Source organism: Bos indicus x Bos taurus, chromosome 6 (genome assembly GCF_003369695.1).
Source record: "Bos indicus x Bos taurus breed Angus x Brahman F1 hybrid chromosome 6, Bos_hybrid_MaternalHap_v2.0, whole genome shotgun sequence".
Classification (NCBI taxonomy): domain Eukaryota; kingdom Metazoa; phylum Chordata; class Mammalia; order Artiodactyla; family Bovidae; genus Bos; species Bos indicus x Bos taurus.
Genome location: NC_040081.1, coordinates 46,182,957 through 46,208,425, shown reverse-complemented (window position 1 = coordinate 46,208,425; position 25,469 = coordinate 46,182,957). Strand labels below are relative to the sequence as shown.

The 25,469-nt window shown below is 39.5% G+C and overlaps 1 protein-coding gene across 2 annotated transcripts in view; it reads right to left on the bottom strand.

Annotated features, from left to right (window-relative positions):
• Window positions 1-15,512, bottom strand: part of TBC1D19 (TBC1 domain family member 19) — a 151,608-nt gene extending 136,096 nt beyond the window's left edge. For both annotated transcript variants that reach the window (XM_027544218.1, XM_027544217.1), the window contains exon 1: window positions 15,270-15,512. In XM_027544218.1, the coding sequence (XP_027400019.1) occupies window positions 15,270-15,368 (99 nt within the window). In that variant the 5' untranslated portion in view covers window positions 15,369-15,512. The remainder of the gene's footprint in view (window positions 1-15,269) is intronic.
• Window positions 15,513-25,469: the final 9,957 nt, after the last annotated feature.

Here is a 25,469-nt window from a genome sequence, read left to right as displayed (position 1 = left end):
GTCTGGGACCCAAGGAGGAAAGCACCCTTAGAATATATCAAATTCATAGCTGAAAACTTGTGAGAGCCAGGGAAGAAACAGAGGAAAGAAAATTAAGCCTGAAAGTAAAACTCAAGTCTCAACCCAGCACACTCCCTAATTGGATAAAGGGAATCAGTCACAAGAGTATCGGCCCAGGGGGTGGTAGCGTTGTGGTGATCAGTCCCCCATTCATATCTGACTCTTTGGGACCCCATGGACTGTAGCCTACCAGGTTCCTCTGACCATGGGATTCCCCAGGCAAGAATACTGGAGTGGGTTGTCATTTCCTCCTTCAGAGGATCTTCCCGACTCATGTATTGAACCCATGTCTCTTGCGTTTCCTGCATTGGCAGGCAGATTCTTTATCACTGTGCCACTGGGGAAGCCCAGGAGAGGAGAGAGTGAATCCTTAAAAAAGGGAAGATATCATCAGGAGGCATTACAATTTTTTGGACACAATGTCTGGCATAAAATAAAAATTATTAGGCATGCCAACAGACAAAATTAGATTAACAAAAGATAAGGAAAAATAACACCACAGACAGATCTACATGTGATACAGATATTGGTGTTAACTGACAAAGACTTTAGAACAATTATATTTTTTTTAAAGAGAAAGAACTGGACAAAGTAGATGAAAAGCAGGTAATTTTACCTAAGAATTGGAATCAATAAAAGAGAACCATTTGGAAATTTAGAACTGAAAAATAACACTAAATATAAGTAAGAATTCATTAGATACATTTACCAAGAGATATAAAAATAGCATAAAACAGGATTCATGAATTGAAAGGAGATGGTAAAGATTCTGCCTGCAATGTGGGAGACCTGGGTTCAACCCCTAGGTTGGGAAGATGCCCTGGAGAAGGGAAAGGCTACCTGCTCCAGTATTCTTGCACTGGATAATTCCATGGACAAAGGAACCTTGCAGGCTACAGTCCACGGGGTCGCAGAGTCTGACACAACCGAGAAACTTTCACTTTCACTAAAGACATCATCAAACAAATAAAACTGAGGAGACTGTCACCAGAAAATCTGAACTAAAAGAAATACTAAGAGTTTTATAGGAGAAAAATAATCCCAGGGTAAATAAAGATATATAGAAGGGAATTATAAGAAACAAGAATAAAAATTGGTTAAGATGAGTAACCAACTGATGGAATTCCAGTTGAGCTATTTCAAATCCTGAAAGATGAGGCTGTGAAAGTGCTGCATTCAATATGCCCGCAAATTTGGAAAACTCAGCAGTGGCCACAGGACTGGAAAACTGATCCACACAGGACTGGAAAAGGTCAGTTTTCATTCCAATCCCAAAGAAAGGCAATGCCAAAGAATGCTCAAACTACCGCACAATTGCACTCATCTCATATGCTAGGAAAGTAATGCTCAAAATTCTCCAAGCCAGGCTTCAGCAATACGTGAACCATGAACTCCCAGATGTTCAAGCTGGTTTTAGAAAAGGCAGAGGAACCAGAGATCAAATTGCCAACATCCGCTGGATCATGGAAAAAGCAAGAGAGTTCCAGAAAAACATCTATTTCTGCTTTATTGACTATGCCAAAGCCCTTGACTGTGTGGATCACAAGAAACTGTGGAAATTCTGAAAGAGATGGGAATACCAAACCACCTGACCTGCCTCTTGAGAAACCTATATGCAGGTCAGGAGGCAACAGTTAGAACTGGACATGGAACAACAGACTGGTTCCAAATAGGAAAAGGAGTACGTCAAGGCTGTATACTGTCACCCTGCTTATTTAACTTATATGCAGAATACATCATGAGAAACGTTAGGCTGGAAGAAGCACAAGCTGGAATCAAGATTGCTGGGAGAAATATCAATAACCTCAGATATGCAGATGACACCACCTTTATGGCAGAAAGTGAAGAGGAATAAAAAGCCTCTTGATGAAAGTGAAAGAGGAGAGTGAAAAAGTTGGCTTAAAGCTCAACATTCAGAAAACGAAGATTATGGCATCTGGTCCCATCACTTCATGGGAAATAGATGGGGAAACTGTGGAAACAGTATCAGACTTTATTTTCTGGGGCTCCAAAATCACTGCAGATGGTGACTGCAGCCATGAAATTAAAAGACGCTTACTCCTTGGAAGGAAAGTTATGACCAACCTAGATAGCATATTCAAAAGCAGAGACATTACTTTGCCAACAAAGGTTCGTCTAGTCAAGGCTACGGTTTTTCTAGTGGTCAAGTATGGATGTAAGAGTTGGACTGTGAAGAAAGCTGAGCACCGAAGAATTGATGCTTTTGAACTGTGGTGATGGAGAAGACTCTTGAGAGTCCCTTGGACTGCAAGGAGATCCAACCAGTCCATTCTGAAGGAGATCAGCCCTGGGATTTCTTGGGAAGGAATGATGCTAAAGCTGAAACTCCAATACTTTGGCCACCTCATGTGAAGAGTTGACTCATTGGAAAAGACTCTGATGCTGGGAGGGATTGGGGGCAGGAGGAGAAAGGAACGCCAGAGGATGAGATGACTGGATGGCATCACCAACTCGATGGACATGAGTTTGGGTGAACTCCGGGAGTTGGTGATGGACAGGGAGGCCTGGCGTGCTGCGACTCATGGGGTCACAAAGAGTCGGACATGACTGAGCGACTGAACTGAACTGAACTGAAGATGAGTAAATATTGACTAAATGCTTATGTTACAAAACACTGATAGCAATGTCCTATGGAATTTAAAATAAAATGCACAACAAAAATAACACAAAAGGAAAGAGGTGTAATAACTAAAGTTTCTAAGTTCTAGCATTACATTACAGGAAAATAGTAAAAAAATAATAAAATAGTTTATTCAAGAGTACAATTAATCAAAATAAATGTTGTAACCTCTAAGGCAGCTATATAAAGAACAGTAAAACACTGTGTATCTACCACATTAATGGAGAAGAAAAACAAAAAACAATTAAAATATTTGAATGATATTTAATAACCCAAGAGAATATAAAAAAGAGAGAAAACAGAATATGAAGCAAAATTAAAAACCCAAATATTAAGACCAATAATATAAAACCAAATAAATCAGTAAAATCATTAAATGTAAATACACTAACTAATAAAATTAAAATATTTGTCAGCCTGGATTTAAAAGACAACTATATTGATGATTTTGATACAGAAAGGGTGAAAATAAAAGTATGAAAAAAGTCATACCTTGCAATCACTAATCAAAAAAAGCTGCTGTGGCTATACTAACATCAGACAAAACAGACTTTAAGGCAAGAACCTTACTAGAAATAAAGGACATTTCATAATGATTAAGGGATTAATCCATCAGGAAGTTATCACAATATAGATCTATGTACAACCAATGAAACAGCCTTAAAATTTAAAAATTGAGAGAAATAAAAGAAATAGATAAATATACAGTCATGATAGGAGATTTAAACATATTTCTTTGAATAGCTGGTAACAATCAGAAAAAAATTCAGTAAGATTATAGAAAAGCTGAACAGTATAATTGACACCTGGATTTCAGTGACATATACACAGATAACCTGACCCAACAATGACAGGACACATTCTTTCATTCTTTACAAGTGCCCATGGGATACAAAGCAAAACTGACTCTACGCGAGGCTGCAAAGCAAGCCTCAACAACGTCCAAAAGATTTAACCAGTCAGAGGAGGTCTCTGACAACACTGATATTAAGTTGGAAATCAATAACAATGACATGGTATTATACATAGAAAATGCTAAAGATGCCATCAGAAAAATATTATAGAAGAGCTTCTTCAAGAATAAAGTTGAAGAATACAAAGCTAATATACAGAAATGTTACATTTCTATACATTAATAATCAACAATAAAGAAATTAAGGAAACAATCCCATTTACCATCTCATCAAAACCAAGAAAATATCTCAGAATTAACCCACTTAAGAAAACAAAAATCCTATACCCAGAAAACTGTTAGACACTGATGAAAGAAACTGAAGATGACACAAATAGAAAGATATACCGTGCTCTTGTTTTGGAAGAATCAATACTGCCATTTACAGCAACATGGATGCATTACGCTCAGTGAAATAAATCAGAGAAAGACAAAATGCTATGTGATATCACTTCTATGTGAAATCTAAAAAAAAATTTTAAACTAGTGAATAAACAAAAAAGAAACAGACTTACTGATACAGAGAACAAACTAGTAGTTACCAGTGGGAACAGGAAAAAGAGAGGGACAATACAAACTAGCTACAGTTTGTAATTAAAAGCTACTTTGTAACTAAAAGCTATAAGGATATATTGTACAAACAGTGAACACAGCCAACATTTCATAGTAACTATAAGTGGAGAATAGGTGTGCTCAGTCCCTTGGTCATGTCTGACTCTTTGTGACCCCATGGACTGCAGCCCACCAGGCTCCTCTGTCCACGGGATTTTTCAGGCAAGAGTACTGGAGTGAGTTGCCATTTCCTTCTTTAAGGGATTTTCTTGACCCAGGGATGGAACCTGCATCTCCTGTGTCTCCTGCCTGGCAGGTGGATTCTTTATCACTGAGCCACCTGAAAGTACAGCCTTTAAAAACTGTGAATCACAATACTGTACACCTATAACTTATATAAATATTGTACATCAACTAAACTTCAAAGAATACCAAAAAAAAAAGGAAATCCCAATTAAAAAATCCAAAAAAAAAGAAAATTTCAATAGCTTGGAAATTAGGTAATATACCTGATGATAACCCTTGGATCAAATCTTTAAAGTGACAAAAAATATTAGAGAATGTTTTATACAAAAGAATATTAAAAAAATATGACTCATTAAAGCTGGAATATAGTTAAAGCAGTGCTTAGGGGGAAGTTATAGTTTTAAATGGATATTTTAGAAAGGAAAAAATGTCTTGAAACTTATGTTCTAAGTTTCCATCTCAAGAAACTATAAAACGGTAGCAAATCAATCTCATAGAAAGTAGGAGAAATTAATAATAAAGATATGATCTAAAATTAAGAGAAAAACAGTAAAGCCACAATTGGTTCTTTGATTAGTAAAATTAATAAACACCTAGCAAAACTGTTCAAAAACACATATGCACACAAATTTTCATTATAGGAAACTGATAGATTTTTCAGACATTAAAAAGAAATAAAAGTTTGTTTTAGACAACTAGACACCAATGATTTATATCATTTATTTTTAAAATATTTATTTAACTGCAGAATAATTACAAAATTGTGATGGTTTTTGTCATACATCAAGAAGAATCGGCCACAGGTATACAACTAAATGGGCTTCTCTGGTGGCTCAGACAGTGGAGATTTCACCCAATGCAGGAGACCTGGGTTCCATCCCTGGGTTGGGAAGATCCCCTGCAGGAGAGCATGACAACCCACTCCAGTATTCTTGCCTGGAGGATCCCATGGACAGAAGAGCCTGACAGGCTGCAGTCCATGGGGTCACAGAGAGTCGGACATCACTGAGTGACTAAGCACGCAGGCACATACATTTAAATAAACGAACTCTTTGAAAAACACAACTTATCAAAACTGACAATAGAAGGAATAGAAAATCTGAATACTCCTATATCTATTAAAAATGAGTCCGTTCTTTAAACTCTTGCCAATACTAAAACATAACAAAGTTGCAGGACTGACAACTTCAGCTTATTATCAAGCTACCAAAATCAAGAAAATGTGGTAATGTTAAAAACACAGACAGTAGATCCCTGTGCTATATACCGTTGGTCCTTATTAGTTATCTATTTTATATGTTTCTACGTATATGTGTATACGTTGATCCCAATCTCTTATTTATCCCTATCCTGCCTACCCCTTTTGCCCCAGTAACCATAAAATTGTTTTCTACATCTAGAACTCTACCTCTCTTTTGTAAATTAGTTCATTTGTACCATTTTTCTGTTGTTGCTGTTGTTCATTGTTCAGTTGCTAAGTTCCTTTGCAACTCCAAGGACTGCCGCATGCCAGGTTTCCCTGTCTTTCGCTATCTCCCAGAGTTTGCTTAAACTCATGTCCATTGAGTCAGTGATGCCATTCAACCATCTCATCCTTTGTTATACCCTCAATCTTTCCCAGTATCAGGGTCTTTTCCAATGAGTCAGTTCTTAGCATCAGGTGGCTAAAGTATTGGTGCTTCAGCTTCAGCAGCGGTCATTTCAATGAATATTCAGGACTGATCTTAAGGATTGACTGGTTTGATCTCCCTGCAGTCCAAGGGACTCTCAAGAGTCTTCTCCAACACCACAGTTCAAAAGCATCAATTCTTCAGCGCTCAGCCTTCTTTATGGTCAACTCTCACATCCATACATGACTACTGAAAAACCCTAGCTTTGACTATACAGACTATTGTCAACAAAGTGATATCAGTGATGTCTAGGGTTTGTCATAGCTTTTCTTCCAAAGAACAAGCATCTTTTAATGTCATGGCTGCAGTCACCATCTGCAGTGATTTGGGCCCAGGAAATAAAATCTGTCACTGTTTCCACTTTTTCTCCATCTATTTGCCATGAAGTGATGGGACCAGATACCATAATCTTAGTTTTTTAAATGTTCTAATGTTTCTAATGAAAGTGAAGATACCATTAGAATGATATCATTAAAGTGGTATCATCTGTATATCTGAGGTTGCTATTTCTCCTGGCAATCTTGATTCCATCTTGTGATTCATCCAGCCTGGCATTTCACATGATGTACTCTGCATATAAGCTAAATAAGCAGGGTGGCAATATACATCCTTGACATAACTCCTTTCCCAATTTGGAACCAGTCTGTTGTTCCATGTCTGGTTCTAACTGTTGTTTCTTGACCTGAATACACTTTCACAGAAGCCAGATAAGGTAGTTTGGTATTCTTATCTCTTGAAGAATTTTCCAGTTTGTTGTGATCCACACAGTCAAAGGCTTCAGTGTAGTTAATGAAACAGAAGCAGCTGTTTGTCTGAAATTCCATAGCTTTTACTATCATCCAATGGAGGTTGACAATTTGATCTCTGGTTCCTCTGTCTTTTCTAAATCCAGCTCGCACATCTGGAAGTTCTCAGTTCATATATTGTTAAAGCCTAGCTTGAGGGATTTTGAGTTTTACTTTGCTAGCATGTGAAATGAGTGCAACTGTAGACTAGTATGAACATTCTTTTTATTGCCTTTCTTTGGGATTGGAATGAAAACTGACCTTTTCCAGTCCTGTGGCCACTGCTGAGTTTCCCAAATTTGTTGGCATATTGAGTGCAGCACCTTAACAGTATCATCTTTTAGGATTTTAAATAGCTCCACTAGAATTCTATCACCTCCACTAACTTTGCAGTAATGCTTCCTAAGGTCACTTGACTTCACACTGCAGGATGTCTGGCTCTAGGTGAGTGATCACATCATCGTGGTTATCTGGGTCATTAAGATCTTGTTTGTACAGTTCTTCTGTGTATTCTTGCCACCTTTTCTTAATATCTTCTGCTTCTGTTAGATCCTTGCCATTTCTGTCCTTTATCGAGCCCATCTTTGCATGAAATGTTACCTTGGTATCTCCACTTTTCTTGAAGAGATCTCTAGTCTTTCCCATTCTATTGTTTTCCTCTGTTTCTTTGCATTGTTCACTTAAGAAGGCTTTCTTATCTCTCCTTGGTATTCTCCGGAACTCTGCATTCAGTTGGGTACATTTTTCCTTTTCTCCTTTGCCTTTCACTTCTTTTCTTTCTCAGCAATTTGTAAGGCCTCCTCAGACAACCACTTTGCCTTCTTGCATTTCTTTTTCTTGGGGATGTTTGGTCGCTGCGTCTCATACAATGTTATGAACCTCTGTCCACAGTTCTTCAGGCACTCTGTATACCAAATCTAATGCTATTTGTCACCTCTACTGTACAATCATAAGGGATTTGATTTTGGTTATATTTGAATGATCCAGTGGTTTTCCCTATTTTGTTCAATTTAAGTCTGAATTTTGCAATAAGGAGTTCATGAACTGAGCTGACAAAACAGTCAGCTTCAGGTCTTGTTTTTGCTGACCACAAAACTCCATCTTTGGCTGCAAAGAATATAATACAGATTGGTATATACTATAGATTGGTATATAACTTTTTTTAGATTCCACAGGTAAGTGACATCATGTGACATTTGCCCTTCTCTGACTTACTTTACTCAGTATGACGATCTCTAGGTCCATCCATGTTACTGCAAATGGTATCATTTCATTCTTTTTTATGTCTGAGTAATATTTCTTTCTATACATCTACCACATCTTCTTTATCCATTCCCTCTGTCAATGGACATATAGGTTGCTTCCATGTCTTGCTACTGTAAATAGTAAACAGTGCAGCAGTGAATATTAGGATGTATGTATCTTTTCAAATTATGGTTTTCTCTGGGTATATGCCCAGGAGTGGGATTGCTGGATCATATGGTAACTCTATTTTTAGTTTTTTAAGGAACCTCCACACTGTTCTCTACAGTGGCTGTACCAATTTATATTCCCACCAACAGTGTAGGAGGGTTCCCTTTTATCTACACCCTCTCCATCATTTATTATTTATAATCAATTTATCTTTGACAAAAGAGCAAAAGCAATTCAATGGAGCAAAGACAGTCCTTTTAACAAACTGTACTAGGACAACTGGACATCCGCATGCCAAATATACATATGTGTGTGTGAGTATAATATATATATTTTAATGGATCATAAATGTAAACCCCAGAACTATAAGACTTCTAAAAGATAACATGGGTGAAAATCTAAGTGACCCTGGTTTTGGAGATTAACTCTTAGACATACTACCAAAAACGTGATCCATAAACGAAAAAAACTGGTAAGCTGGACTTCATTAAAATTAAAAAGTTCTCTGGAAAGTTACTGCTAAGAGAATGAAAAGACTGGCTACAGATTGGGAGAAGATATTTGCAAAGCACATATCTGATAAAGGGCTTGTACCCTAAACATACTCTTAAAACTCTTAAAACTCAACAATAAGAACACCCAAATAAAAACGGGAAAAGACCTGAACAGACATCGCACCAAAGAAAACATACAGAGAGCATATAAACATATGAGAAGATATTCCTTATCATATGTCACTGCTGCTGCTAAGTCACTTCAGTCGTGTCCAACTCTGTGCGATCCCATAGACGGCAGCCCACCAGGGTCCCCCGTCCCTGGGATTCTCCAGGCAAGAACACTGGAGTGGGTTGCCGTTTCCTTCTCCAAATGTCACTAGGGAACTGTAAATTAAAACAACAGTGAGATATCACAACACACCTATTAGAACGGCTAAAATCTAAGCCACTGGTAACACCAAATTCTGGCAAGAACATGGAGCAACAGGAACGGTCATTCAAGGCTGGTGGGAATGCAGAATGGTACAACCACAACAGAAGACAAGCTGTCAGTTTCCACCAAAGTCTTACAAACCAGAAATTATGCTTCTTGGTATTTAGCCAAATTAGCTGAAAACTTATGTCAACACAAAAATCTACCCAGGAATGTTTATAACCAGTTTTATTCATAACTGCCAAACTTGAAAGCAACCAAGATGTCCTTCAAAAGACAGTGAATGTACAAACGAACTGATATACCCTCACAATATAATATTATTCAGGAAAAAAAAAAGCTGTCAAGGCACAAAAAGATATACAGTAACATAAGGCACATTGCCAAGTAAAAGAAGTTAATCTGAACAGCTACATACTGTATAATTACAGCAGTGAGACATTCTTAAGGGCAAAACTAGAGACAGTAAAGGCCAAGTGGTTGCTGGGGGCTTGAAAGGAGGGAGGAATGAATAGGCAGAGCACAGAGGGTTTTCAGGACAGTGAAGCGTGACCAACCTAGACGACATAATAAAAAGCAGAGACATTACTTTGCCAACAAAAGTCTATCTAGTCAAAGCTATGGTTTCCCCAGTAGTCATGTATGGATGTGAGAGTTGGACTATAAAGAAAGCTGAGTGCTGAAGAATTGATGCTTTTGAACCATAGTGTTGGAGAAGACTCTTGAGCATCCCTTGGACTTCAAGGAGATCCAACCAGTCCACCTAAAGGAAATCAGTCCTGAATATTCATTGGAAGGACTGATACTGAAGCTGAAACTCCAATACTTTGACCACCTGATGCAAAGAACTGACTCATTTGAAAAGGCCCTAATGCTGGGAAAGATTGAAGGCAGGAGGAGAAGGGGATGACAGACGATGAGATGGTTGGATGGCATCACCGACTCGATGGACATGAGTTTGAGTAAACTCTGGGAGTTGGTGATGGACAGGGAGGTCCATAGGGTCGCAAAGAACTGGACACGACTGAGCAACTGAATGAACTGAACTGAAGTTATTCTGTAAGATACTGGAATAGTAGATACATGGTATCACACATTTGTTGAAACCCATACAATACAAAGAGTGAGCCATGATGTAAAATGTGGACTTTAACAGTAATGTATCAGTATCAACTGGTTCACCAATAGTAACAAATGTAGCACACTAATGCAAGATGCTAATAGGGAAATCGTGTGTAAGGAGAGGAGATGTATGAGAACTCTGTATTTCTGCCCAATTTTTCTGCAAGCCTAAAACCATCCTAAAAAATAAAGCTTTAGTAATTAAAAAAAAAAAAACCTTCTCAAAAGAAAATCTGAGTGACACAGGCTTCAAAGGAGACTTCTTCTAAACATTTAATAAAGAAATAACAAACACTGTCTTGTAACACTCTTGCATCAAATAGAAAAGAAAAAAGGAGGTGAACACTTCTGTACCATTTTATCAGGCCAGCATAACCTTGATACAAACTTTTCAAAGACATTACAAGAAAGTAAAATTACAGACCAACCTTTCTCACTGACATAGGTTCAATCCTTCAACACTTACTATTGGATTTCTGCTAATGTATAGGATGTGGAAAGTCAGAACAAGAAAATATTACTCCCACCCTAACAATGAGAAAGAGTGGTATAATCTACAAAATCTTAACTTTTGAACTCAACAGAAAAATGAAGTTTTAAGACAATCAAGTGAATTAAATTCCAAACAGTAACAAGCCCCTTTAAAGACAGATGGAACTACAAACTATTTAATATTTGACAAAGCACAGGAGGAAAAGGAGGCTACAGTACAATCAAGAAAGAAAAATGCAGCTAAAATTAACTGTTATAGATTAGATGTGGGCTAGTATGTCAGTTCAGAGAAGGCAATGGCACCCTACTCCAGTACTCTTGCCTGGAATATCCCATGGACGGAGGAGCCTGGTAGGCTGCAGTCCATGGGGTCGCTAAGAGTCGGACACGACTGAGCGACTTCACTTTCACTTTCATGCATTGGAGAAGGAAATGGCAACCCACTCCAGTAGTCTTGCCTAGAGAATCTCAGGGATGGGGCAGCCTGGTGGGCTGCCGTCTCTGGGGTTGCACAGAGTCGGACATGACTGAAGCGACTTAGCAGCAGCAGTATGTCAGTTTAGAAACACTGGGAGCTCAAAACACAGGGGAATTCACACTTGCATGCTCTTTTGCCAAGGTCTCCATCAGGGTTGAGGGTAGAGCAGGGAACTGCAAAAGGTCCCTTTCTGTGGCACAGGTGTGCAAGAAAGGATAGGCCACCACTACAAAAACAGCATACAACCATGCCACATTGCCCAAACTCCCCTCTCATTTGAGGAAGAGGCCTTAAACCTCTGGAAAAGGCAGAGGTTCTGGGTGTATGCCAGTGTACTCAGTCATGTCTGACTCTTTGTGACCCCATGGACTGTAGCCCACCAGGCTCCTCTGTCCATGGGATTTACCCAGCAAGAATACTGGAGTGGGTTGCCATGCCCTCCTCCAGGGGATCTTCTTGACCCAAGGATCAAACCCACATTTCCTGAACCAGCAGGCAGGTTCTTTACCACTTAGGCACAGAGGAAGCCTCTGGGGATTATGATTGACGAAAAACTACCTTCCTCATGGAAACATAAGAAAACTCTCGCAGGCCCCAAATCCTATACCAGTACAAAGCAGAGGAAAGTCAGCACTAGGGAGAAGGAGGAATCTCTCACCCGTTATGTGCCACAAGACAAACTTCAGCTGCCAAAAGCAAAAGAGAAAGGAGCGCTGTCAAAAAGCAACTGTACTCCAATAAAAATTAAAAATTAATTTAAAAAATAAAAATAAAAAGCAAAGCATTGGATGACAGGTTGGCTGTTCCTTATAAACTATTCTTACATATAATCCAGCAATTACAATCCTTGGTATTTACCCAAATGAGTTGGAAATGTCTCCACCCGAAAACCTGCACATGAATGTTTGCAGCAGCTTTATTCATAACTGCCAAAAGTTGAAAGCAGCTGATATCTTTCAGTAAATGGGCAAGCAGTTGTACATCCAGGCAATGGAATATTCAGTTCAGTTCAGTTCAGTCGCTCAGTCATGTCCGACTCTGCAACCCCATGAATCGCAGCATGCCAGGCCTCCCTGTCCATCACCAACTCCCGGAGTTCACTCAAACTCATGTCCATTGAGTCGGTGATGCCATCCAGCCATCTCATCCTCTGTCGTCCCCTTCTCCTCCTGCCCCCAGTCCCTCCCAGCATCAGGGTCTTTTCCAATGAGTCAGCTCTTCGCATCAGGTGGCCAAAGTATTGGAGTTTCAGCTTCAGCATCAGTCCTTCCAATGAACACCCAGGACTGATCTCCTTTAGGATGGACTGGTTGGATCTCCTTGTAGTCCAAGGGACTCTCAAGAGTCTTCTCCAACACCACAGTTCAAAAGCATCAATTCTTCAGCACTCAGCTTTCTTCACAGTCCAACTCTCACATCCATACATGACCACTGGAAAAACCATAGCCTTGACTAGACAGACCTTTGTTGGCAAAGTAATATCTCTGCTTTTCAATATGCTATCTAGGTTGGTCATAACTTTCCAAGGAGTAAGTGTCTTTTAATTTCATGGCTGCAATCACCATCTGCAGTCAGCCTGCTTATTTAACTTATATGCAGAATACATCATGAGAAACGCTGGACTGGAAGAAGCAGAAGCTGGAATCAAGATTGCCGAGAGAAATATCAAAACCTCAGATATGCAGATGACACCACCCTTATGGCAGAAAGTGAAGAGGAACTAAAAAGCCTCTTGATGAAAGTGAAAGAGGAGAGTCAAAAAGTTGGCTTAAAGCTCAACATTCAGAAAACTAAGATCATGGCATCTGGTCCCATCACTTCATGGGAAATAGATGGGGAAACAGTGGAATGGAGTATTACTCAGCACTAAAAAAAAAATAAGCTATCAAGCTATAAACAGATGGTGGAAACTTAAATACATATACTAAGTGAAAGAAGCCAATCTGAAAAGGCTACATATTGTATGACTTCAACTACATATATGACATCCTGAAACAAGCAAAACTATGGAGACAGTAAAAAGATAAGTGGCTGCCTGAGGTTCAGGGGGAGGAAGGGATGAGCAAGAGAAGCACAGTATTTTTACAATATCAAAAACCATGCTGTACAATGTTAGATACATGTCATTATTTATTTGTTAAAATAAAGAGTCCACAACAATAGTCAACTATAAACTATGAAATCTGAGAAAAAAACTTAACATCAATTAGTAATAAAACTTTCAGAAAACAAGGAATAGAAGAGTGCTTCTTCAACTTAACAAAAAGCATCTAGACAACATCACAATGGAATCACTAGCCAGTGTAACAAGGCAAGAAAAATAATTAAAAGGCACACTGATTGGAAAGGAAGAAGTAAAATATCTTCATTCACAAACACCTGACTTGGAAAATCCTAAGTCATCTACAAAAAAAGGTATTATAACAAATACATAAGTTTAGTAAAGCCCCAGGATACATGGTAAATATACAAATATCAATTATATTTCTGTATACTAAGAACAAATGAAAAAAGAACAAATAATTGGAAACTGAAATAAGAAAAAAAAATCAGCATTTTAATAGTATCAAAAAACATGAAATACTTGGGGAAATTTTTAATAGAATGTATACAATAATCATATGTTGTTTAGTCACTAAGTTGTATCCAACTCTTTTGCCACCCCATGGACTGTAGACCACCAGGCTCCTCTGTCCATTGGATTTCCCAGGCAAAAATACTGGAGCAAGTATTTCCTTCTCCAGGGGATCTTCCAGGAATCAAACCCACATCTCCTACATTAGCAGGCAGATTCTTTACCACTAAGCCACCAGGGAAGCCTGATAAGCGACTTATGTCATACATAAAGAATCCATACAATTCACCAGTATGAGAACAAACACCATTTTTTTAAAGGCAAAAGATTTTAACAAACACCATTTTTTTAAAAGGCAAAAGATTTAGAGGAGTATAATTACAAATAAAAATTAATTAATTAAAAACTAACACCAAGCACTAGCAAGGACGCAGAGCAATCCTCATAATTGCTGTGGAAATGCAAAATAATACAGCCACTTTGGAAAAGTTTGGTAGGTCTTATAGACATACACTTACCATACAATTCAGCAATTCCACTTCAGAGTATTTATTCAAGAGAAAAGAAAATTTTTAAAGAAAAAAAAAAACCAGAAAGCATATATCAGTTTTATTCATAATGTTTATAAATGGAAACAAACGATAACTCTGTAACTGAAAGTGCCCAGCAACCAAGGAATGGATAAACAAATCGTAGTACATTCAAACAATGAAATATTACTCAACAATAAAAAGAAACGTAACTACTGAAATAGCAATTACATGAATGAATCTCAAATTATGCAAAATGACAGAAACCAAGCACAAAAATTCTCATACTGTATGATTCCATTTGTCACATTCACAAAAAAAGGCAAAGGTCTCCTGATCAATCTCTGCATCCAAAGAACCTAGCACATTAGAAAATAATGAATGCCTGGTGGGCCGTTGGAGGGGGAATCATTGCACGGAGGGTGGACAGCAAGGTCATAGAAGCCAAAGTCAAAAGGAACCTGGGGGCGCAAACACACCTGCAGGATGGAAACAGCGAAGGAAGGTATACTTCAACCTACCTCCAACGATTTCAGCAGCTTAAATAATTAGATTCTGTAAAGCTCTACATTATGAATGAATAGCCTCAGCGGTTCTCTGGCCTAAAAGAAAGGCATGATGCGCCCCACCCTACTTTAAAAATAAACCCGACGCCCAAGACTGAACAAGTGGAGCTTACAAGGGGCTAGGAGGATTTTCCGTGCCCAGGAGCGGAGCTGAAGAGGGCCGAGGCGGGCTCGGGCTTAGGTCTGCCGGAGGCCGAAAGAGCCGGGGCATTGCCACGGCCCCGCGGGTCTCCACCCCTTCCCACATCCTCACTTACCCAGGCCTGCCGTTCCAACTGAGCGTACAAATTAGAGCCTTTGAGCTTTTGGACTATCTGGGCAATAATGAGAGACAGATCCGACTCCTCCTGCAACATTTCCCCTGTCCTACCCCGCCAAGTAGCGGGGGCCGCTAGCGCGGAGAGCACTGGCCACGTTCGGGGTCCCACTCTAGACCAGTGACACTTCTCGGGGACCTTATTACGCTGGGACTCCTCCAGCGGGCGTTACTAGGCAACTGCCAGGCCGTGAGTCCGTTCCTCTCTGGTCCCCCCTCAAGCCTGAAGGCCCAGCACCTGCGTTCCGCTGGCAGAAAACGATCTTCGGAGTTGGGGGAGGGGAGAGTAGCTTTTCAATTCCATTGTTCCCGCTTAGTCTGTGGTGGAAAGGCAAGAATAGGGTCTCTTTCCTCCAGATCTACAGAGCCTCTGATGCATCAGGGGAAATCAGAAAGTTTTGTATTTTTGTGTTTTATTATGAAGGATCATTCCTTTTCCACTTTCCAGTCTCTACAGAAAACAGGGCAGTGCACACAATGAAATGGCAAATGACTTCCAAAACTTACAAGGCTCTGACCCTAACTGCGCGAACTTGGGCGAGGTGCTTAAAGTTAAGAACTCGGTTTCAGTCTCAGCAAAATAATACCCAGCTGACGAGATGCTGTGATGATTAGCTGAGATAACAATCGTGAGGGTGCCTAGCACTGTACTTAGCGCTCCACTTTATTTCCTTTTCTGCTTCTGGGGTCTTATGCCAGGAATAAATATACAATGTCTTCTCACCTAACAGCTACAATAATAAGCATTTTATTGACAGATTTTCTCTGAAGCATTGGCATTTCAGTGGTAGCTAAGACATTGTCCGAGTCTTAAGGAATGTGCCATCTAAATAGATTTCCTCTTCTTCCATGCACTCACTCATTCAATCAAAACTCAATTCAAAATTCATTCAGCTTTCAACTTACTGAGCTTTTCCATACAGGAAATCGTGTAGGCACAAAGGTAAATGAAACATGGTTCTTGACATTAATGTAACACAGCAAAAACTTTAAAGAGAACTAGAAGTATCTAATTGACATTCCAAAAGGCAGCTAATTTTGAAAGGTGTATGGAATAATACATGTATTAGAATAACCTCACCAAAATAATCAAGAATTAAATTCAAATATGTGCATGCATATATTTTAAGCAGAGAAAATGTAGGATTCCAAGAAAAGAGACCAAGATTGCTGGCAAAAACTACGCTAGTATAACTGCATTAAACTCTAATGTGCTTAGGCGCATTAAACTTAGCACGTTGAACTCTAATGTGCTTAGGCATAACAGATCTTCTGATTCAATAGGCCTGTGGTAGGACCTGCTAATCTCACTGTTAGCAAGTTTCCAAGAGATGGTAACCCTGGTGGCCCAAGGCCTATATTCTAAATAGCAAAAGACTAGAACAGGTAAACAATAGAAATTCAAAGGGACCAGACTTCTGACATCTATAGGCAGTACCCTGGCCTTCAGAATATTATGATGATAAATACAGATCCCAAATAACCCCTTTGGTCAGGTTTGTTTCTTTGGAGTGAGGCAGGCAAGGGGGAAAGTGTGTTAGTTGCTCAGTCGTGTCTGATTCTTTGCGACTCCGTGGACTGTAACCTGCCAGGCTTCTCTGTCCATGGGGATTCTCCGATCAAGAATCATAGAGTGGGTTGCCATGCTCTCCTCCAGGGGATCTTCTCAACCCAGGGATCAAACCTGGTGCTTAAGGCAATTTACATACTCTACAAAACATGTAGCTTCTCTACAAAACATTCTCCCACAACTCAGAATTTCTCACACTTGTATATGAGTTCATCTCCTCAACTCTCTACAGTCCGTTTATCCCAACATCCCACCCATTCAAGAATCTCTGCATGAATGTCACTATGAACAACAACAAAAAAATGTGGAGACAGTGTTTTTAAGATTGAAAAGGGTGACGTGATTAATAACTGAATAAATAGGGATGCTTAGGTTAAGAAGGGTCATAAAGTATAGAAGGGAAAGAAATGAAACCTGGAGCTGAAGAAAAACCACGGTGCCTTGAGTCAGAAAAGTCTGGGTTCCCCTCCTGCTCTGCTCCCTTGGAGCTGCTCAAGTCCTCCATCATCAGAGTTTTCACTTTCTCTTCTGTAACAAGAGGATAAAAGACCCACCTGAGGGGATAGTGTACCTAGTATTAAAATATCAGCAAATAATAATAAATTAAATATTAAAATTTGATAATTTGACAAAACAGTCCCCTGTTCAATTGACAAGGGAATAGAAAGTACCTGAAGAAATGAAGCAAGACATATGAAAGTACCCAGCACAACTCTTTGCACACATAGGGGCTTTAAATTTTTTTCTTTTAAGGAGAAAATAATTTTCAGTCTTAAAGCAGCAATTAAAAAGTTCAAATTTTATTTTGATGGCATGCTCAAGCAAAAATAAATTTAATCTTAACATTAAAAAAGTGTTTCTCACATCCATAGAAGCAGATGTGTTTGGAATATAATTCAATCCTAGCGTGCCCTCTGTTCTTTTTTCAATTCAATTTAGCCACACTTTTCAGAACACCTCTCTGTGCTAGGAATGGCAAGGAATACAAATATGAGTAAGCAATGGTCCCTTCTCTCAAGGAATTCTCAGTCCCAAAGGGATGGTGAGCCCAGTACACAAAGGACTAAAATGGTAGACAGGGGCCTTTCACCTGTGTATCTGGAAATTTTATTACTTTACAGTAATTGTCTCATAAGAAACGGAAGGTACTGCTTCCTATCTCTGTCCCTCAAGGGAGAACTTTGCCTTGGAAATTCTTATTTTACCTAACAGGGTCGAGGATTGGGAAAATACACTATTTCTGACATTTTCGAGTGAACCGTGACCCAGACTAACAGATGAATAGTCAAAGGGGTCCAAATAATCTGAATAATTAAAACTGCATAGAGACAACAGCAAAACAGATGCAGGGTGAAGTCTCTTCAAAATTGCCTCAAACTCAGAGCAGAGGTACTCTGGCCCAGCATGTGTAAGGCCCTGTGCCCAGTCATGACTGACTTCCTCAGAGCTGCTCTACTCTGATCTGTTTTACATACAATGTCATGTCCGATTTCACTGTGGGTGAGGGGATGCATTTGAAAATCACTGACCAGTGGCCTCACAGAGGCAAGCATGTGGACCACATCAAAAACACCCTGCCAGCCTAACGCAAAATTAAGGCACTCTTTAGGGTATACCAGAACATGTCCTTATTTTATTCACATGAGTATGGCTTGCATAAGCTCTACAATTTGCAATGAAAATTATTTTCAGCTGTTATTTTTGAAGGAGACACTGGGCTTCCCAGGTAGCTCAGACAGTAAAGAATCTGCCTGCAATGCAGGAGACCTGGGTTTAATCCCTGGGTCAGGAAGATCCCCTGGAGAAGGGAATGTCAACCTGCCCCAATATTCTTGCCTGGAGAATTCCATGGACAGAGGAGGCTGGAGGGCTACAGTCCATGGGGCCGCAAAGAGGCAGACGTGACTGAGCGGCTAGGCACACAAGCACTGCTTTTAGCATACCGTGTCTGCAGAATGGCTTGAATTGTATGTTGTCAGGAATTTACTTTAATATAAATTATTATGTGTGTCATGTGGATCACGAATGTCAACAGATCTCACTGTCTTTGGGAACAAATGAGCTCGTAGTGGTATTGACTACCTGTCACTGTGTAGGTAGCCCCACGTGCTAGCACAAGCCCTCAGGCTCCTCTTAGAAGTCTCTTCCTGTTACTCCTGAGAATTGTTAGGAAATGACACAGGTGTGCATAAGAAAATTTCTCCTCATGATCTTCTCTGCCTGCTCTGGTGATATCCAGAGCCCCCAAGCCACTGTCTGGGGTGCTGCTTCTTAATGCTCCTAAAGCTGCAAAATACCAGAAGTATTTAAATCCCAAGGCTCAGCAAAGCCCCCATGAAAAAACCTCTTTGATTCTTCTTGCCACCTCTCTTTACAAGGTGGCTATAGCTCATTTCTGAGTCCAGGGTAAATACCAGATTGTGCTAGTCTCCACTCCCCATCTTTTCTTCCTCTGGTTCCAGATGACTGCGTGTGAATGGGGAAGACTGGGCTACTGGCTCTGCGAACAATCTCGAAACTGTGTTGACTCCTTGTAAATTCTAAAGCTCTCAGGAGAGAAATCCAAATAACAAATAACAGTGGTTTAAATTATTGTTAGCAACAAATTTGGAAGAGCATCCCAATTTTGGTTCAGTGCCTCAAAAAAAACATCATCAAGAATCTGACCTCTTCTTTTCTGTTGCACCATCTTAGCATGCCAGCTTTCACCACCTAGCTTATTGCTTCAGTCTCAAGACGGCTGCTGTAGATACAAGTGACACGTTCTCCTACTGCTGCCTACAACTGCAGGGAGGGAGAAAAATAAGAGTTCTCAATGACTGTGTGTGTCTCTGTTTTGAGGAAAGACTATTTTTTTAAGAAGCCCCAGAAAGAATGCTACATGAAAGTCCAGCAAGAAATAATCTAGTATTTTATTCTCAAACCTGGGAGAAGGATGGAGAATTGCTTGCTGATGCTGCCATATTGTCCAAAATGCCTTCAGTATAAAATTTTGCTATGGTATGAACACTTGTAAATGAACTTCTCTGATTGATATTTGGGCCAGTCAGACTAAAAATCAATGAAAATCCTTAGAGTTCGGCAATATTCAGATCACTTGCTATTCACAAAGAGTTGATTGTGTGCAGTTTAAGACCCAGAATCTAAATGATAATACTTCTAGATGTGGCAATTTCTCAGCATCATGATATGATATTTTAAAAGCTAAACACAAATAAGGTTGACACAGTCTATGAATAAATGATTATGTGGCAAGAGCAAAACATTTGCAACTGTTATTTTTTCCTAAAAAAGACAAAAATCGGTGACATGTGAAGAAAATGGCTTGTGCATAAATGACTTTTGATGAAGGGCTCTCTGTATCTAAAAACCAGTCTATTGAAATTCTAGGTTATTCTCTCTGGTTGTACAAGCGGAACTGAATATTAGAAACAATCTATTTTTCAACACCATCTGTGCTGCTTGGGGAGAAAGAGATTTACTGCTGCCAAGGGATGTCCTATTGATAGTTCCTCCAGCACTTCCACCACATTCCAGGTAACAGAGTAGAGCAGGATCTACCTGGCTCATTTTCTCCCTGTGTCTGTGATTGCAACTCTGCTTTCTCACCTCCAAACTGCACATGCACACACACGCGTGCACACACACACACACACACACACACTTCCATTCCAGGATATTTCCTTTTATATTGTTCTTTTTCATCTTACATGGCCTGTTTTCTGTTACCTCCTGGGAGACCAGCGTACCATTTGCCAGCTGTCATTGTTCCAGTTTCCTTGAAGGCATAGTGGCACATACAAGGCAACCATTAGTATATATATATATACATATATGTATATATATATATATATATATGAAAAAGACAGCTACAATATTAAGTCCTTAAGATCAAGTCAAAGACTGCAATGGGGCCTGACTATACAAGTTATCCCTATGGATGCAGATGGGGAATTAGGATCGAGTTATAGACCTAGAAAGAATACCAAGCGCCATATGTCAGAGACCTGGTCATCTGAGAGCAGAGCCAGTGAAGGGCGGAGCATGGCCCTCTAGAGCAGAACCAGCAGGCCCCCTGGTTAACAGGAGCAGGTTCTAGGGAAGTGGCTGACAGGTCTATTACCAGGACTTAAGCCAGAGAGAAATTCTATGCAGGGGCTTCCCTGGTAGCTCAGCGATACAGAACTCACCTGCCAATGCAGGAGACTTGAGTTCGATCTCTGGGTCAGGAAGATTCCCTGGAGGAGGAAATAGCAACTCACTCCAGTATTCTTGCCTGGGAAATCCCATGAACAGAAAAGGCCTGGTGGGCTACAGTCCCTGGGTTTGCAAGGAGTCTTTGTTCAGACACTAAACAACAACACAGTGACAAGCTCTATGCAGTGGAAGAAGCAAGGCCATGAGCCCTGGGACAGAGTGGTTGTAACAGCAAGGAGAAGCTTTCAAATGGGAAATTGAATGACCAGGTTTGATAAAGAGGGAAAAAAAGACAAAGACTGCACTAAAAGACTGGTTCTTAAATACCTCAAAATATCTTTCCGTTTCCAAGCTTTTCCTCAAAAATTTAAAAGACTATGTGGGTATTCCAAAATATGCCTGTGTTTATTTTAATATAAAACATATTTTAATAATGAAACATCTAGAAAATTAATGCACCATTTGTACTGTTGGTATTCAGCCCATTTCCTGGTGCACAGCTGTATGCCCTTAGAGCACACAGTTTCCCAGACGTCTCGGTGGCATCGAACCTTAGCCTGCAGCTCTACCCTATTTATTTACATACCCTGCTTTATTTTCCCTCCCTGTCTCACTTCCCTACTCTCCCACCAGTATTTGCTTGAGTCACCCCAACACACTATTTACACTCAAATTCTTATTTCAGACTCTGCTTTCAGGAGATCCCAACCTAAATAACCAACACCAAATAAGATACCTGGAAAATAGCAGGCACTTCTTAAGTCAAAGAAAACAATAACCATTTCCAATTTTCTCCAGGTGGAGAGGGGGAAAGACAAAGACTGCACTAAAAGAATGGTTCTCAAGTAGCTCAAAATATCCTTGAGCTTTGCTGGGGTTTTGCAGCTTTAAACCCAATCTTCCAGCTCAGGAGAGTCTTCCAAACTTTACATACTCACATTACAGAAGAATGGCAACAGGGATTTTATCAGTCAGGATTCTCCGGAGGAAGAGAAGCAATAGAGATAGAGATAGAAATACATGGATACAGTTATAGATATAGATAGATTGACTTTAAGAAATCGACTCACCTGACTATGAGGCTTGGAAGGCCTGAATTCTGTAGAGCAAGTCAGCAGGCTGGAAATTCAGGTAAGAGTTGAGATTGTGATCTTGAGTCCAAAATCCATAGGGCAACAGGCTGGAAACAAGCAGAATTTCTAGGATATAGACTTGAAGCAGAATCCTTCTTCTTCAGAAAACCTCAGTTTTTGCTCTTAAGGTCAACAACTCTTTGAATGAGGCCACCCACATTATCAAGGGCAACCTGTTTTACTTAAAGTTAAGAGACTGTAGGTGCTAAACATACCTAAAGACATTCACTGCAACTTCTAGATTAATGTTGCAAAGAAATGAACAACATGTCTAGCCAGGGTGACACATAAAATTAACCAATACAAGACATGTCCATGTCCTTAGCACAGGTCTTTAACAGTACTTTTTGTACACACTTGCCTCCACCAAGTCCCATTCTATTTTGACCCCTCATTATCTCCCTAACTTCATGAGTCTCCCTATAGAATTTCCATTCTGATTTTCTCTTTTGTGGGACTCTTTGGTGCTTTACTGTTCATGCTTTTACCTTCATGCCTTTTCTGTTCTTGGTGTGTCCCTGCTGAGTTGGATTCCACTTTGGGGGACTGACCTCTTGATCTGGGGCCACAGTCCTTTCAGGACAGGGCATCTGGGTTCAGTGGTCCATTGTATTGGGTCCCAAGTAAGGTGTGAGAGTCTGTACAGATTCCCCAAACAGAACAAAATTTAATTCATGGAACTAAACATGAAAATGTATGTAATATAGCACTTTTGTTAAGAGAAAGGAAAGTAACAAAATCAAACTGGAGTCCCTAAGGGGAAAGTATTTAAGTTAGCCCATGCACATTTGTGTGTGATGTTACTTAATGTCAAAACATACTGGAAACACTTTAAAACAGCATCACTGACACATTATTCCAGAACAAGAAATGTTTCCTTATCAACTGACTCATCTGCTGGAACTGCTTCACTTGACAGGACAAATAAAGACAGGAAATGCGGATGGTTAAAAAGCGCATTTTAGGTTCTCAGGATATGAGTAAAGGTGAAAATTTTTAAATACATTTTAAGAATTACTTTTTATATTTCTGCAGCCTGAATTGTCCAAATTAAAACAAACTTGGGAAGTCAAACATTTCATTTCCTCAAGGGTGAAATTTTGCTCTTTCCAAGAGTAAAATTAAGAAAATTGCTTCAAGTCACAGACGAAGATGGAGACAGAGCTCCAAATTTACACCTAAGTTTTCTGACAATTTATCTTCTGCATTCCCTTGATGCCAGAGTTTTTATTTTGGTGTGTGTAGTTTGTCGTGCCATTATCCTTTCGTGTTCTTTTTCTTTCCTCCCTCCTTCTCTCTTGCCCTTCCTTCCTTCTTTTGCTTCATAGCTGCAGAAATTTAACATGGATGGACAAACACTAGTATTATCTCACTTAACCCTTAAAACACCTCATAAAGTCTCATGAAACGTTTCCCTAAGTTTTACAAAAACTAAAACTTGAAACTTAGGTTACTTGTCAAAAGTCACAGTAAAGTTCATAATAACAGAGCTGGGATACAAACCCAGCTCGCATAGCTTCACATTTCCTCTCTGGGAAAAATGAGGGTAATTTTTGCCTCAAAAATGTTAAGGTCCCACTTTTGTCTTATAAGCCCAACTAGTGATAGGAATGAAAACTCCAGAAGTTTTCAGAAGTCCTCCCTTTTAATAATGATAAAATTTAAACGTGAGCACTTCTATTGACAAAACAGGTTACGAAGTATGTGAGGGGAGAATATTTCCCTTTATTCATTGTACACTTCTGCATATCTCTGCAAGAAGTTCTTCTGAACATCTATGAAAATCACTTTCTACATTATTAATTTCTAGGCATTAGAAAAATAATATGATTTTATTAAATCTTAGAGATGCAATCTTGAGAATGTAAGGAACATGATTAGTAAGGAAAATGGAGTGTGAGACCTGCAGCTAAATAATACTCTATTGATCTATTCTTCTTGAAAATGTGTAAATGTTTTCTCTAATGGATGGACCTACGGGTCAGTTTTGTTATTCTTCACTTCAAAGATAATAATAAAATTCAGAAAAGTATTAGTTTTGTATCTGAGAGCAAGTATTCCTTCAAGCTATTCCTTGATTCAAATAGGTTTTATTAGACTTTCAAACCTGTTGATATTTACCCAAGAGACTGTGGTTTCATTGGAAAGATTTTTTGTTAGCTCAGTATTTTTCTTTAGCAACTGAAGGACCTGATCAGAGGGACTGAGACATTGTTAAGTTTTTTTAAAATTACGTGGAGGAAACTGATTTAAATATAAATGAGATTTATCTTTAGACTCTGCATAGAGAGATCTTCCGGGCAAAAGAAGATAGTGGTCATAAGCTTGGGTCTCATGGTCTATGCTCCTTAGTTCTTGGGGTTAGATACTATGATTTATATTTACTTGCTGTGTGACTTTGGGTACTTTCCTAAGGCTCTATATGCCTCCGTTTTCACATCTGTAAAATAGGGATAATACTACTTCCCACTTCATCAAGTTTTTTAAGAATTTGAGTCACTGAATATCAAATGCTTAGAAGTATGCCCTGGTCCCTGGGAGGCCACAGAGAATGTTTCAACCAGAGCTTCTCAGACTTTGGTGAGTATTAGAATCTCCAAGGAACTTCACACAAATACAAAGCTGAAGTCCCTATTCTACCTCAGTAAGCCTGGGCCTTCATGTTCTTTCTGAGCTTTCCAGGTGACAGTGATACACGTCAAAGGTTAATAAACATTGGTTTAGATAACACTTGTTCATCTTTCACATGTGCCAGGTATTGTGTTCAAGGTCAAAGATACAGAGAAGTATGCATCAGCCTGGATACAGTCTCAAAGAACAGAAACTGCCTTAGCTTTCTTAAGGAAAAAGAGATTTTATCCAGACAGCAAAATAGTTATGAAATAGGAAAGCCTTGAGGAGCAAGTTCTAGACCAGGACTCCAGAAACAACTCTCAAGAACAATACCGTCAAGGGGACCCACAGATACAATCAGGGAGGGAGAATCAGACCACCTTCAGGAATTGCTGAGTTTGAGGATACATTGCCTTAGCCACTGTCTAGCCATCAAGACGGCTACCTCGACCACTCAACAGCTGTCTCCCAATGCTCTCAAAACTAGGTCCTGGATACTAGAATGTGGCAGAACAACTCAGCATCTTCATGACTGTGCTTGTCCTAGCAACACTCACAACAGCTGAAGGATGGCCCCTGCCTCACTTCCACCTTCTGAATACTTCATAAAGGGCAGCTAATTGAGGAA